The sequence below is a fragment of the Hyla sarda genome, chromosome 3, assembly GCF_029499605.1.
Source record: "Hyla sarda isolate aHylSar1 chromosome 3, aHylSar1.hap1, whole genome shotgun sequence".
Taxonomy (NCBI): domain Eukaryota; kingdom Metazoa; phylum Chordata; class Amphibia; order Anura; family Hylidae; genus Hyla; species Hyla sarda.
Window position 1 is genome coordinate 267817028 of NC_079191.1, and position 13859 is coordinate 267830886.

At 41.9% G+C, this 13859-nt stretch overlaps 1 protein-coding gene across 4 annotated transcripts in view; it reads right to left on the minus strand.

Moving 5' to 3' along the window:
- The window catches only part of LOC130362321 (2-aminomuconic semialdehyde dehydrogenase-like), a 137720-nt gene that overhangs the window by 40470 nt on the left and 83391 nt on the right, over nucleotides 1-13859 (minus strand). For all 4 annotated transcript variants that reach the window (XM_056566594.1, XM_056566591.1, XM_056566590.1 and 1 more), the window contains exons 9-12: nucleotides 11159-11305; nucleotides 9650-9724; nucleotides 9441-9558; nucleotides 2016-2084 (exon numbers count right to left, since the gene is read on the minus strand). In XM_056566594.1, the coding sequence (XP_056422569.1) occupies nucleotides 2016-2084; nucleotides 9441-9558; nucleotides 9650-9724; nucleotides 11159-11305 (409 nt within the window). The remainder of the gene's footprint in view (nucleotides 1-2015; nucleotides 2085-9440; nucleotides 9559-9649; nucleotides 9725-11158; nucleotides 11306-13859) is intronic.

Below are 13859 nucleotides of genomic sequence, written 5' to 3' on the forward strand. Positions count from 1 at the left end.
CAGCCTGGTATGCGGGAAAAAAAGCTATAGGGGTCAAAAAATGGCAATTAAAAACATTTGAAAAAGTTCAGAATGTTTTTTCAATTAGTAAAACATGACGGAAACTATACAAATCTGGTATTTCTGTAATCAGGCGCCCTAAAGTTTCAAAATATGATGGCTCAGCTACAAGGTAAATGGCGTAAAAGAAAACCACCAAATTAGCAAAATTATCACTTCACAGATATATATATATTATATATATATGTAGAGGAGAGCAGCACTCTCAAAATAGCAGCGTATAAGGTGCAGAGCAGTTTCTAGGGCTGTGGTCAAAAGCCCACCATTTGGATACAAAAAAGGGATATACTGCAGCACACAAGGTTAGGTGAAAAAGATTCCAAGTGATTTATTCCATAAAAAACAGGGTGAATTCACAGCAAATAGCTACGTTCACCCTGTTTTTTATGGAATAAATCACTTGGAATCTTTTTCACCTAACCTTGTGTGCTGCAGTATATCCCTATATATATATATAATTCTTTTTTTTGGGTTCGGGAATATGTTATAGAAAATTAAAAGGTATCATGGTAGGTAGTTATGGCTATTATAAGGCAAGGAGGAAAAAATGAGAGCGTAAAGCGAAAATTGATCCGGACAAGTGGATCGTCATGAGGGAGAAGTAGATTTTGCTCCGTATTAGTCCAGTAGTTTTTTTTAAATAAAATTTCCACACCCCTGTGCCACCAATATCTGACTGCTGGGTATAAATGGATTTTACAACCTCTAGGACATCTGTAACCACACATACGTTAAAGACCCCCACGATCATGAGAATGGGAATAATCTGTTCCGTGTAAATGGAGCAACAGGTGAGCAGCCTCAATCTATGAGACATCCAAACATAGTCACAGAGTTCATTACAATGTTTTGACGTCCTATAGAGAATAAATTAAGCCACATTCAAGTGTGTGCACTGCGCCTTCCTTCTCCTGAGTGACAGAAGACCCCCTCGAGATAGGGGATAACAAGCTGATCGATCAACACGTTCAGCTAGTTATCCCTTATTCTAACTTTAGATCTTCAAATAGCCCCTTAAAAAGGTATTTTAAATCAACTAGTGCCAGAATGTTAAACAGATTTGGAAATTACTTCTATTTAAAAATCTTAACCCTTCCAGTACTTAGCTGCTGTATGCTCCATAGGAAGTTCTTTTGTTTTGAAATTTCTTTCCTGTCTGACCACAGTGCTCTCTGCTGACACCTCTGTCCATGTCAGGAACTGTCCAGAGCAGGATAGGTTTGCTGTGGGGAATTGTTCCTGCTCTGGACAGTTCCTGGCACAGAAAGAGGTGTCAGCAGAGAGCACTGTGATGTCAAACAGAAAACAAATTAAAAAAGAAAAGAACTTCCTGTGGAGCATGCAGCAGCTGATATGTACTGGAAGGGTTAAGATTTTTAAATAGAAGTAATTTACAAATCTGTTTAATTTTCTGGCACCAGTTGATTTTTAAAAAATTAAAAAATTCACGGGAGTACCCCTTAACTGTTTCCAATCTCAACCAGCCTAACTGCGATTGCATCTCTAGGATATAATGCAGGATGTAACAAAGGATCCATGTCAAATAAGAAATCAATGTAAATATTAAAATGAATGGAGTGCGAAGTCCATACCCTTTATCTCTTTAGCTATAACCCACCTGCCATTGCCAGAGATAACTATTCTAAAACCTCAATTATCTGCTCTTTGAACACATATTATAGTAATTTACAGTCAACTTTCAGGTCTCCTGTCTATTTTACGCTATTGTGCCACATACAAAGAATGATTAAATAAATAATTAAAGTACCGGTATATAAATGAATAAATGCTAATAAAAACATAAGTTGTTATTAGAGATATTGGTGGCAGAGAAAAGAAATCAACAACTATTGTGCAAATTATGTGCAAATACAGGTACCTAGCACAGAAGGGTGAGCTCTGGCTAAGTAAACCATTATAAGCAAATTACAGATCCTTTAATACGGAGTTCTTACCTTTAAAAACATCAGATGCACACAACCTGAAAGGTTTGTCTACTGAACGCTGCGGCGCTTTAAACGAATCTGCATTGAGTAAAAAACACTTTCAATTATAAGTTATAAAGAGACCAAAAGGAGTGAGCAAATTAAATTTAAAGGAGCACTCAAAAAAAAAAAAAAAAAAAAAAGCCAAGCAAAGAACAACAACCTTCTTTAAAGGGGTACTCCCACGCTAGACATCTTATCCCCTATCCAAAGGATAGGAGATAAGAGGTCTGATCGCAGGGGTCCCGCCGCTGGGGACCCCCGCATTATTGCATACGGCACCCACCTGTGTTCTCACCGGAACTGCTGGAGGGTCTGAGTCACGACTCCGGGAAAGGAAGTCTGTGATGTCAAGACTCCGCTCCCGTGTGACGTCACGCCCATCCCCTCAATGCAAGTCTATGGGAGGTGGCGTGACGCCCCCTCCCATAGACTTGCATTGAGGGGACGGGCGTGACGTCACAGGGGGGCGGAGTCCTTACGTCACGGACTTCCGTTCCCGGAGTCACGACTCAGACCCTCCAATGGTTCTGGTGAGAACACAGGTGGGTGCCGCATGCAATAATGCGGGGGTCCCCAGCGGCGGGACCCCCACGATCAGACATCTTATCCCCTATCCTTTGGATAGGGGATAAGATGTCTAGGGTGGGAGTACCCCTTTAATGTCCATATTTTCTTGCCACCATTCTGGCTTATATTACATTATAAAAAGTAAAATAAAAATCAAAAATAGAAAATCAGTGTGTTCTTACCTTGGAAGGCAGACACATTTATCCAATGGTGATCAGAGAGTATTAGGCCTTGATACATGAACATCTGTATACACACAATTTACCTAAGCAGTATGTGTATTTTACATAACCATTATAGAGGTTATCAAGCAATATTCCCGGACTGCACACTGTCACATCTGCCTAGTTATGCATTGTTAAATCACTCATATTCTGGCACAAGCAATCAGATTTTCTGAACACATCTCTGTATTTATTCTCTGGTACACCCACATTTTGCTGTGGCATTGCTAGGCAGTACACGCCTTCCAATTTGAAGTCCACCGAAAGTATGAACAAGTTCATTCTTTTGGTGGAATTCACTGGGAAAAGCCCATTAGTCAATGGGATTTTGATTACTGACGTTTATTTCCTGAGTAAAATTCTGTATAAAAATAAGCATAATTTTGAGTGGCACAGATCCATTGAGGAAATTTAGCAAGTGAATTTCTTGCTGAACTAATTCAGTATGTGTGAGCCCTTAGGATTCCTGGGAAACATGGGTAAACCTTATGGAGCAGTAATACAGATCAGTAGAATACTAAATCTACCTAGATACATTTTTCTTCTCGTCAGCAAATCCAGTCATATCCGGAACCTTAGCAAGCTAAGTGACAGGGTTCTTTTTTTGGCATTTAAGCGACATATACTTTTTTGTAAAAATGATTTAATAAAGATTCTTACTGTGGTTACCATGCACACATCAGAACGCAAAGTGAGTGAAAACATCAGTGAAAACAAAAATAAATAAAAAGTAGCTGATTCCCAGCTTCAGATTTTTCAATATAGTACACTAAGGGGGAGATTTATCAAAAACCTGTCCCGGGGTAAAGTAACTGAGTTGCCCATAGCAACCAATCACATTTCTTCTTTCATTTTGCAGAGGCCTTGTTAACCCCTTATGACGAAGGACGTAAATGTACGTCCTGGTGAGGTGGTACTTAATGCACCAGGATAGCAGCCAGGGACCTGCCCGTAATTGCGGACATCCGCGATTGCGCGGATGTCCGCCATTAACCCCTCATACAATACAGATCACGGCATCTGCAGCATCGCGGTACTTTGAATGGATGATCGCTGCTGCGCCGATCCAATCATCCAGCATGGCGGCCTCACCTTGCTCCGGCCGTCTCCCGGGGTCTTCTGCTCTGGTCTGCGATCGAGCAGACCAGAGCAGAAGATGACCGATAATGCTGATCAGTGCTATGTCCTATACATAGAACAGATCAGTATTAGCAATCGAATGATTGCTATAAATAGTCCCCTTTGGGGACTATTAAAGTGTAAAAATAAAAGTAAAAAAAAAAGTGAAAAACCCCCTCTCCCAATAAAAACGTAAATTGTCCCATTTTCCCTATTTCACCCCAAAAAAGTGTAAAAAAAAAAATATTTTATATACATATTTGGTATCGCCGCATGAGTAAATATCCCAACTATTAAAATAAAATAAAATAAAATGTTAATGATCCCGTACGGTAAACAGCGTGAATGTAAAAAAAAGTCCAAAATAGCTGCTTTTTTATAACATTTTATTCCAAAAATAATTAACTAAAAAAAGTTATAAAAGTTTTATATTAGCAAATATGGTATTAATAAAAGGTACAAATCACGGCGCAAAAAATGAGCCCTCATACCGCAGCTTATACAGAAAAATGAAAAAGTTAAAGGTCTTCAAAATAGGGGGATTTTAAACGTACTAATTTGGTTAAACAGTTTGCGATTTTTTTTTTAAGCGCAACAGTAATAGAAAAGTACATTTTCATGGGTATCATTTTAATTGTATTGACCCAAAGAATAAAGAACACGTCATTTTTACCATAAATTGTACGGCGTGAAAACGAAACCTTCCAAAATTTGCTAAATTGCGGGTTTCTTTTTAATTTCCCCACACAAAGAGTTTTTTTTTTGGTTGCGCCATACATTTTATGGTAAAGTGAGTGATGGCATTACAACGGACAACTGGTTGCGCAAAAATCAAGCCCTCATACTAGTCTGTGGATGAAAATATAAAAGAGTTATGATTTTTTGAAGGCGAGGAGGAAAAAAGGAAAACGTAAAAATAAAATTGTCCGCGTCCTTAAGGCCCAAATGGGCTGAGTCCTTAAGGGGTTAAAAAGGAAAGAAGCGAGCTGATTGGTTGCTATGGGAAACTCAGCAACTTTCCCTCTGGACAGGTTTTAATAAATCTCCCCCTAAGAGTTTTTATTATCAATTAGGACTAAAGTCTGGCTTTGGTCTGTAGCCAGGGATGTGGAAATCCAATAGCCCGACGCCCGGGACAAGTAGTTTTGGGCGCCGGGCAGGTGAATTGTTTATAGATTTAGCCCTGTATCGGGCGAGCAGGGACAGACAGACTTCCCCCTTATTTTTCTTTAATGTCGGTGTGAGGTGCAGGAGCCGATGGAAGTCTCCACCTCACACCAGCTCCGAGTGTATGGAGGGGCGGCGGCGGCCTCCAGCTGACTGCAGAGCCCCCTTATCTCCCCTCCCGGAGGATGAAGGACGCAGCTCAGAAGACACAGCAGGGGGAGAGAAAGGACGTAGACAGCTCCGTGCACAGCTCCATCCCCCACACACAGCTCCATCCCTCCCCCTCCCCTGATCTGTCTAGACAGGACCTAATCCACCACGGGGAGGTTGCTTGTTTGCACGGGGAAAACACAGAGCAGGGGGGAGGGGAGAGAGGAGAGGACGGAAATCTCACCTCACACCGGCCTGGACTACAGCTCTGATGTCCTCTCATGGCGGCTCAGGTGAGGAGACCAAGAATACAGACGGCGGCAGGAAGGGTGGTTGTATATGTATGGTGTGAGTGTATGTGTGATGTGTATGTAATGTATGATGGGGGGGGGGGGGGGGGGCAGCGGCACGTGTATGTATGATGTGTGCATATGTATGGTGTATTTCAGTGTTTCCCAACCAGGGTGCCTCCAGCTGTTGCAAAACTACAACTCCCAGCATGCCCTGGGCATGCTGGGAGTTGTAGTTTTGCAACAGCTGGAGGCACCCTGGTTGGGAAACACTGGTGGATATGTATGGTGTGAGTGTGTGTGTGTGTATGATGTCTGTGTGTGATGTGTATGTAATGTATGATGTGTGTATAATGTCTAAGTGTGATGTGTGTGTATGTGATGTATGATGTGGGGTGGGCAGCGGTAGGTGTATGTATGATGTGAGCATATATATGGTGTATATGTATGGTGTGAGTGTATGTGTGTATGTAATGTATAATGTGGGGTGGGCAGCGGTGGGTGTATGTATGATGTGAGCATATATATGGTGTATATGTATGGTGTGAGTGTATGTGTGTATGTAATGTATGATGTGAGCATATATATGGTGTATATGTATGGTGTGAGTGTATGTATGATGTGTGTATGATGTCTAAGTGTGATGTGTATGTAATGTATGATGTCTAAGTGTGATGTGTATGTGATGTATGATGTGGGGTGGGCAGCGGCGGGTGTATGTATGATGTGTGCATATGTATGGTGTATATGTATGGTGTGAGTGTATGTATGATGTGTGTATGATGTCTAAGTGTGATGTGTATGTAATGTATGATGTCTAAGTGTGATGTGTATGTGATGTATGATGTGGGGTGGGCAGCGGCAGGTGTATGTATGATGTGTGCATATGTATGGTGTATATGTATGGTGTGAGTGTATGTGTGTATGTAATGTATGATGTGGGGGGGGGCAGTGGCGGGTGTGTGTGTGTGTGTATGATATGGGGGCAGTGGCTGGTGCATGTATGATATGTGTATACATAAATGTTTTGTATAGGAGCAGACGGGCATTAGGGCAGTTGTGCCATCTAATTTTATTTATTTTTAGTGGCCCCCGCACTAAATTGCACCCCCAGAATCCTGCCCCTTCATACTCACCCGCCAACCAAGAGCCCCACGGATGCACACAAACACGCCCGAACCAAAACTACAACTCCCAGCATGGTGGACCATAACCTAAACTGTAGAACTATAAAGTGCAACATGCTGGGAGTTGTAGTTTTGGTTCGGGTCAGCTGCAGAGCTATAGGCTGCATCAGGGCATGCTGGGAGTTGTAGTTACTAACTGTAATTCCCAGTATTCCTTGACACAGACTATGGCTCTGCAGCTGACACGAACCAAAACTACAACTCCCAGCATGTTACACAATAACCTTAACTGTACTATACAGTGCAACATGCTGCAACACCCACACAACCATAGGCTGTATCAGGGCATGCTGGGAGTTGTAGTTATCTAGTAACTAAATGCAACTTCCAGCATTTTCTGACACAAAATGCAGCACATAAACTGGAGAAGCAGAACACCCCCCCCCCCCAGTAACATAAGTCCCTATTGAGACTGAAAAATTGTGATTAAAATATTGTAAAAAGTGCGTATACATGTGAATAAGCCCCTTTCCTAATAAAAGTTTCCAATTTTCTTTAAATAAAAATAATGTACAAAAATAAACATAAGTGGTATCGCTGCATGTGGAAATGTCCAGACTATTAAAATATAATGTTAATTAAACCGTACGGTGAACGGTGTAAATGTAAATAATAGTCCAGAATTGCTCATTTTTGGTCACTTCATATGAGAAATTTTTTATAAGGTGATCAAAAAGTTATATCTAGACTTTTCTGTGGTTGTCTCGGGCGTAAGAGGAGCTACAGCTCTCCCCCGCTAATAACCTGGCATACTGCGATCACCTATTAAACCATTAGATCAGCGCTGTCAGCTGTGTCTAAAGGGATCTTATATCCATCCCTGGTGGTCTAGTGGGGGGGGATCAGACTATTTTGGTGGAAATTATTTTATCTGCCAGGACAAGTGGATTTTCTTGAGGGACAAGTAGATTGTGTTCCACTTTAGTCCCTTGGACAAGTAGTTTTTTTTTAAATTTCCACACCCCTGGTAGCCATAAAATACTTGTAAGCATATCTATAGAGAACATTTTTATATATGTATTCTCTTTATGTATTTTAACCCCTTAAGGACTCAGCCCATTTTGGCCTTAAGGACTCAGACAATTTAATTTTTACGTTTTCATTTCTAAAAATCATAACTTTTATATTTTCATACACAGACTAGCATGAGGGCTTGTTTTTTGCGCGACCAGTTGTCCTTTGTAATTACATAACTCATTATATCATAAAATGTATGGCGCAACCAAAAAACACTATTTTTGTGGGGAAATTAAAAAGAAAAACGCAATTTTGCAAATTTTGGAAGGTTTCGTTTTGACGCCGTACAATTTATGGTAAAAATGACGTGTGTTCTTTATTCTGAGGGTCAATACGATTAAAATTATACCCATTATTACATACTTTTAAATTGTTGTGCTTAAAAAAAAAAATCAAACTTTTTAACCAAATTAGTAAGTTTATAATCCCTTTATTTTGATGACCTATAACTTTTTTATTTTTCCGTATAAGCGGCGGTATGAGGGCTCATTTTTTGCGCCATGATCTGTACTATTTTGTGATACCACATTTGCATAGAAAAAACTTTTAATACATTTTTCATAATTATTTTTTTATAAAATGTTTTAAAAAAGTAGCAATTTTGTTCACGCCGTTCACCGTACGGGATCATTAAGATTTTATTTTAATAGTTCGGACATTTACGCACGCGGCGATACCAAATATGTCTATAAAATTTATTTTTTACGCTTTTTGGGGGTAAAATAGGAAAAAACGGACGTTTTACTTTTTAATTGGGGGGAGGCGATTTTTCACTTTTTTTTTACTTTTACTTTTACATTTTTTTTTACACTTGAATAGTCCCCATAGGGGCTATTCATAGCAATACCATGATTGCTAATACTGATCTGTTCTATGTATAGGACATAGAACAGATCAGTGTTATCGGCTATCTTCTGTTCTGGTCTGCTCGATCTTAGACCAGAGCAGAAGAAAACGGGAGCCGGAAGGAGGAAGGTGAGGGGACCTCCGTGCGGCGTTCTGAATGATCGGATCCCCGCAGCAGCGCTGCGGGCGATCCGATCGTTCATTTAAATCGCGCACTGCCGCAGATGCCGGGATCTGTATTGATCCCGGCACCTGAGCGGTTAATGGCGGACGCCTGCGAGATCTCGGGCGTCGGCCATTGCTGGCGGGTCCCTGGCTGCGATCAGCAGACGGGATCAGCCGCGCATGACACGGGCATCGCTCCGATGCCCGCGGTTATGCACAGGACGTAAATGTACATCCTGGTGCGTTAAGTGATTAAGGGTTTATTTAAACAGTCAAGGGGTTAAGGTTTAGGGTTCCTTTAAACAGTCAGCTCCTTAAATACAATCAGTGGTGTGTTTAACTAGAGATATGTTTGTCAAATCATATACTTTTTGGTAGCACCACTTATGCCAATTCTCAGAAATGGTGAATTAGGCTGGGGCTACATGGCGATTTCTGGTCACAAAAATCACAGTGTCGTGTTGTGACCCACAAGTGGCAGTGACTGCGACCACGCAGTCACTTGAGGGTCGCAGTGCACCTCCATTCATTCACACGAGTTGTGCGATCATGGCAGCGTGAAAGTGACTAGACATCACTGTGTAGCCCCGGCCTAAAAGCTGTTCAAAAAGCAAAAGCAGTTTAAAAGACATACAGAAAAAGGTACAAAAAAGTTCCCACCAATTTGGTCAATAAGGCAATGTCCTTGGTACCAACTTGTCAGTTCGCTTATTTCGCTCTTTTTTGCCAAATTTTCACCACTTAGACCACTAGTGGGAATGTAATAAACATCGCTGTCCTACAAGAGGTGAAATAAATATAAAGAATTAGCACTGCAGTTTTCTTATGCCCGGTGTCATATCAGATATGTTAACCAAAGAGCATACTACCTTAAAACCAGCTTGCTTAAGGAAATGTCCAAGCTTACTAGTAACTTCCCGAAATCTTTCCTCCTGCCAGTTCACCTGCCAAAAGTAGAATGTTTTAACACAAAGAAAACGCTCTTAACCATCATGTGATGAATGGATCCAGGAGATCCAACTTTCATTTCATAAGAAACTGATCAGCCCAAAAAAGCATCATGGTATAAAGCCCTAGCAGTCTGTGACACGTCAGAGGGTAAATCCACCCTTTTCCTTCTCTACGGACTACTGAAAATACATACCGTACCATTCAGTGAATGTCAATATCTTGGTCCATCAAGTATTCTAAACCTACTGAACTTCTTTCCAGATGTTAAAAATTAGGCAAATAAAAAAGGGTTTCTTTCTTACAAAGACAATGACTATTTATACTGAAATCGGCTTTGTGATGCTCTGATCATTATAGGTCCAATATCCCCAACCATCAACTGTCCTCTGCAGTGGTTACTTTAGAGGACTGTAGAGTTATGTGCCAGCCACTGTAATGACTAATCATCCATGTAATGCACAGATGTGGTGGGTCTGCCAGAGTGGTTCTCTGTTCTGGTTCTGAGTGGGGCAACCCAAAGAGACCCCCATTTTTCATTTATATGCACATGGAACAGGATACTCCTAATTAGAATGCTTATTTAAAAGGTGTGAACAAAGAAAAAGGGAAAAAAAGAAATAAAAATAAAATGGATGTTTAGCACAACATTACCATTATATTCCTCTCTACTTTTGCATTTACTGTTTACTTCTGAATCACCTACCGGTACAGGAGTAAAGCAATACAACTAGGGTACAACAGTTATGAGATTACTACAGCCAAGTGGGAACCCCTCACAACCTTTTAGCAATGAGCAGTTTGCCCCATCTCTGTGCTAAATGAATCAAGATTCAGCAAGTCTGTAATCAGATAAAACAAAAAGACTGAAGTCATGAGGTAGGGTCCGGTCAGAGCTTTATGTAAGGACTATACAATTTGATGGATTGCTTTAGTCGAGTCATGGCGTGGAGGTAAATTCAGAACAAAGAAGGAAAAAAGGAATTCAAGTAGTGCAGACCAGGAACAGAAGGTAAGTAACTTTATTGATCAAGATGCAACACGTTCTGTTGCGCATGTGAAGTTAAATGCGTTGCATGTTGGTCGATAAAGTTACTTACCTTTACCAACGTTTATGTCCTGTTCCTGGTCTGCACCACTTGAATTCCTGTTTTTTTCTTTGTTCTTAAGTTACTTCCACGCCATTATTCCCACACAGGAAGGCTGCAGACAGGATCTTCTCTACTATATACACATTCTCCATTGTTGTGTTATGTGATTACACAACTTGATCCGGTAAGCGGTTTTTAATATTTCCCTTGCTGTTGTACAGGTTTTACTTCACATTGGAGTGAATACAATAAGGCAATAGTAGAAGCATATGCACAGTGCTGTAGCTACCGCGCACTGTCACTAAACGTACATGTAAAATATTTATTAGCAAAAAATACCTGATCCATTTTATTGACTACCACTGCTAACTGAGTCACTCCAAGAGATCGGACCAGGAGTGCATGTTCACGTGTTTGTCCACCAGCTTCAAAGCCTGCTTCAAACTCCCCACGACTGGCATCTACAACCAAAATGGCCACGTCAGCCTGAAAGACAGGAGGAAAGTCTATATACAAGACAGCCATACAATGCAAGAATACGATACAAAATATATTACAGCTACAGTGCAGTACAGAAAAATTGTGTCTGCTATTGAGAGATGTCCCCTATTGTAAAAAAAAAAAAAAAAAAAGCTCAAAATCTTTCTAAATGACCGAATACTGTACTGTACTCACTCCAGAGTGTAATTACCTATAGAAAGTGATATTACAGTAGACTCTCCCAGTAATGCATAATCACCCCTTATCACCTCCCTGTACCATTTCACCTACCCCCCCCGTGCCATTTTATTCCACCTCTTGATCCCTCCATGCACCTTCATTCCTACCCCCTTGAACCTTGTCAAATAATCCCCTCCTTAACCCGTGCTACATTTCCCCTTGACCCCCCTCTGTGCCATTTCATTACCCCTGTGCTATTTCATTCCCCCTTTATCCCCGTGCCAAATCGTTCCCCTTCTCACCCCTTGTGCCACATAACATAATCTTTCCCCTTCCCTACTCCCCCTGTTCTTACCTGGCCAGCAAGCTCAGGTGCAGGGGCTCTCAGTGGGTTTGACGTTCTCCTGACATCCTCTGCACTGCACTTACTGAGAGCACTGATGAGTGACATCAGGAACATTACTCTTGACTGCTGGCAGCCTGTCAGTGAGTGCAGTGCAGTGGATGTCAGGAGAATGTAAAACCCGCCGAGAGCCCCTGCACTTGAGCTTGCTGGCCAGGTAAGAAGAACAATGGGGAGGAGGGAAGGGGAAAATTGGTGTGGCACAAGGGATGAGGGGGGATGATTTGACACAGGGGGAATAAAGTGGCACGAGGGGATTGGGGGGGGGGGGGGGGCCAAGTATGATGTAGCCGGCGGATGTACAGAAGCAGGAGACCACTGTTCAAACAGAAGTCTTCTGCTTTTGTGCTGGAGCTGCAGCAGAAGGGTGCAGTGGGGGCCAGGGCTCCTTACTGGGGTATTGGTTGTACTCCCGACAGCAGCCCTGTGTACAAGGTAGGGCCAACACTTAAGCCTAGTTGGCCCCTGTTGAGCGAGTGCTTTGTTCCCTATTGGTAGTGTCCGCATCAGTCATTGGGAGTGTTCCCTGCCGGGGAATAAGAAAAACTGTCCGCTAGTGCTGGGCGATATACCGGTTCATACCGAACACAGTTTTTTTCTTTTTATTCTGTACGATATGAATTTTTCCTATACCGCAATACCGGTCGGGCCCCTCCCCCCTTCGAATGTATGAATTATCAGTTGAATTATTAGCCGCAGTGGCTGTCCCCACATCTGGGAACTAATCATATGTGACCCCCGGACGCTGCTCCCCCCCGTCCTCCTGTGAGCCGCCGGCGCTTTAACCCCTTAAGGACTCAGCTTTTTTCCGTTTTTTGCATTTTCATTTTTTCCTCATCACCTTCTAAAAATCATAACACTTTCAATTTTGCACCTAAAAATCCATATGATGGCTTATTTTTAGTGCCACTAATTAGTAATTTTACCCAAAAATACATGGCGAAACGGAAAAAAATAATCATTGTGCGACAAAATTGAAGAAAAAAATTTCATTTTGTAACTTTTGGGGGCTTCCGTTTCTACGCAGTGCATTTTTTGGTCAAATTTACACCTTAGGTCCATATGGTTAAAATGATACCCTACTTATATAGGTTTGATTTTGTCGCACTTCTTTGTCGCACTAACTACATGCAGGAAAATTTATACGTTTAAAATTGTCATCTTCTAACCCCTGTAACTTTTTAATTACGGGCTCATTTTTTGCGCCGTGTTCTGAAGTTTTTATCGGTACCATTTTTGTGTTGATCGGACTTTTTGATCGCTTTTTATAAATTTTTTTAGGATATAAAAAGTGACCAAAAATACGCTATTTTAATTAATGATATCATTTTATAGTTCAGACATTTACGCACGCGGCGATACCACATATGTTAATTTTTATTTACACAGTTTTTTTTTTATGGGAAAAGGGGGGTGATTAAAACTTTTATTAGGGAAGGGGTTGAATGACCTTTGTTAACTTTTTTTTTTCACAGTGCTATAGCTCCCATAGGGAGCTATAGCACTGCACACACTGATCTCCTATGCTGATCCCTGCAAAGCCATAGCTTTGCAGGGATCAGTGAGATAGGGGCTTGATTGCTCAAGCCTGTAGCTCAGGCTTGGAGCAATCAATCGACGATCGGACGCCACGGAGTCAGGTAAGGAGACCTCCGCCTGCGTCCCAGCTGATCGGAACATCGCGATTTTATCGCGATGTCCCGATCAGCCCGACTGAGCTGCTGGGAAGAGTTTACTTTAGTTTTCAGACGCGGCGGTCAACTTTGAGCGCCACGTCTGAAGGGTTAACCGCGCGCGGCACAACGATCGGTGCCGCACGCTGTTAGCCCAGGGTCCCGGTTATCGTTTGCAGCCGGGACCGACCCGGTGTGATGCGGGGTCACGGCGTGATCCCGTGTTTCACACCGGGACCGGGCTCAGGGCGTACAGGTACGCCCTGAGTCCTTAAGAGGTTAAATGAATGAGTTGCGGGCCGCA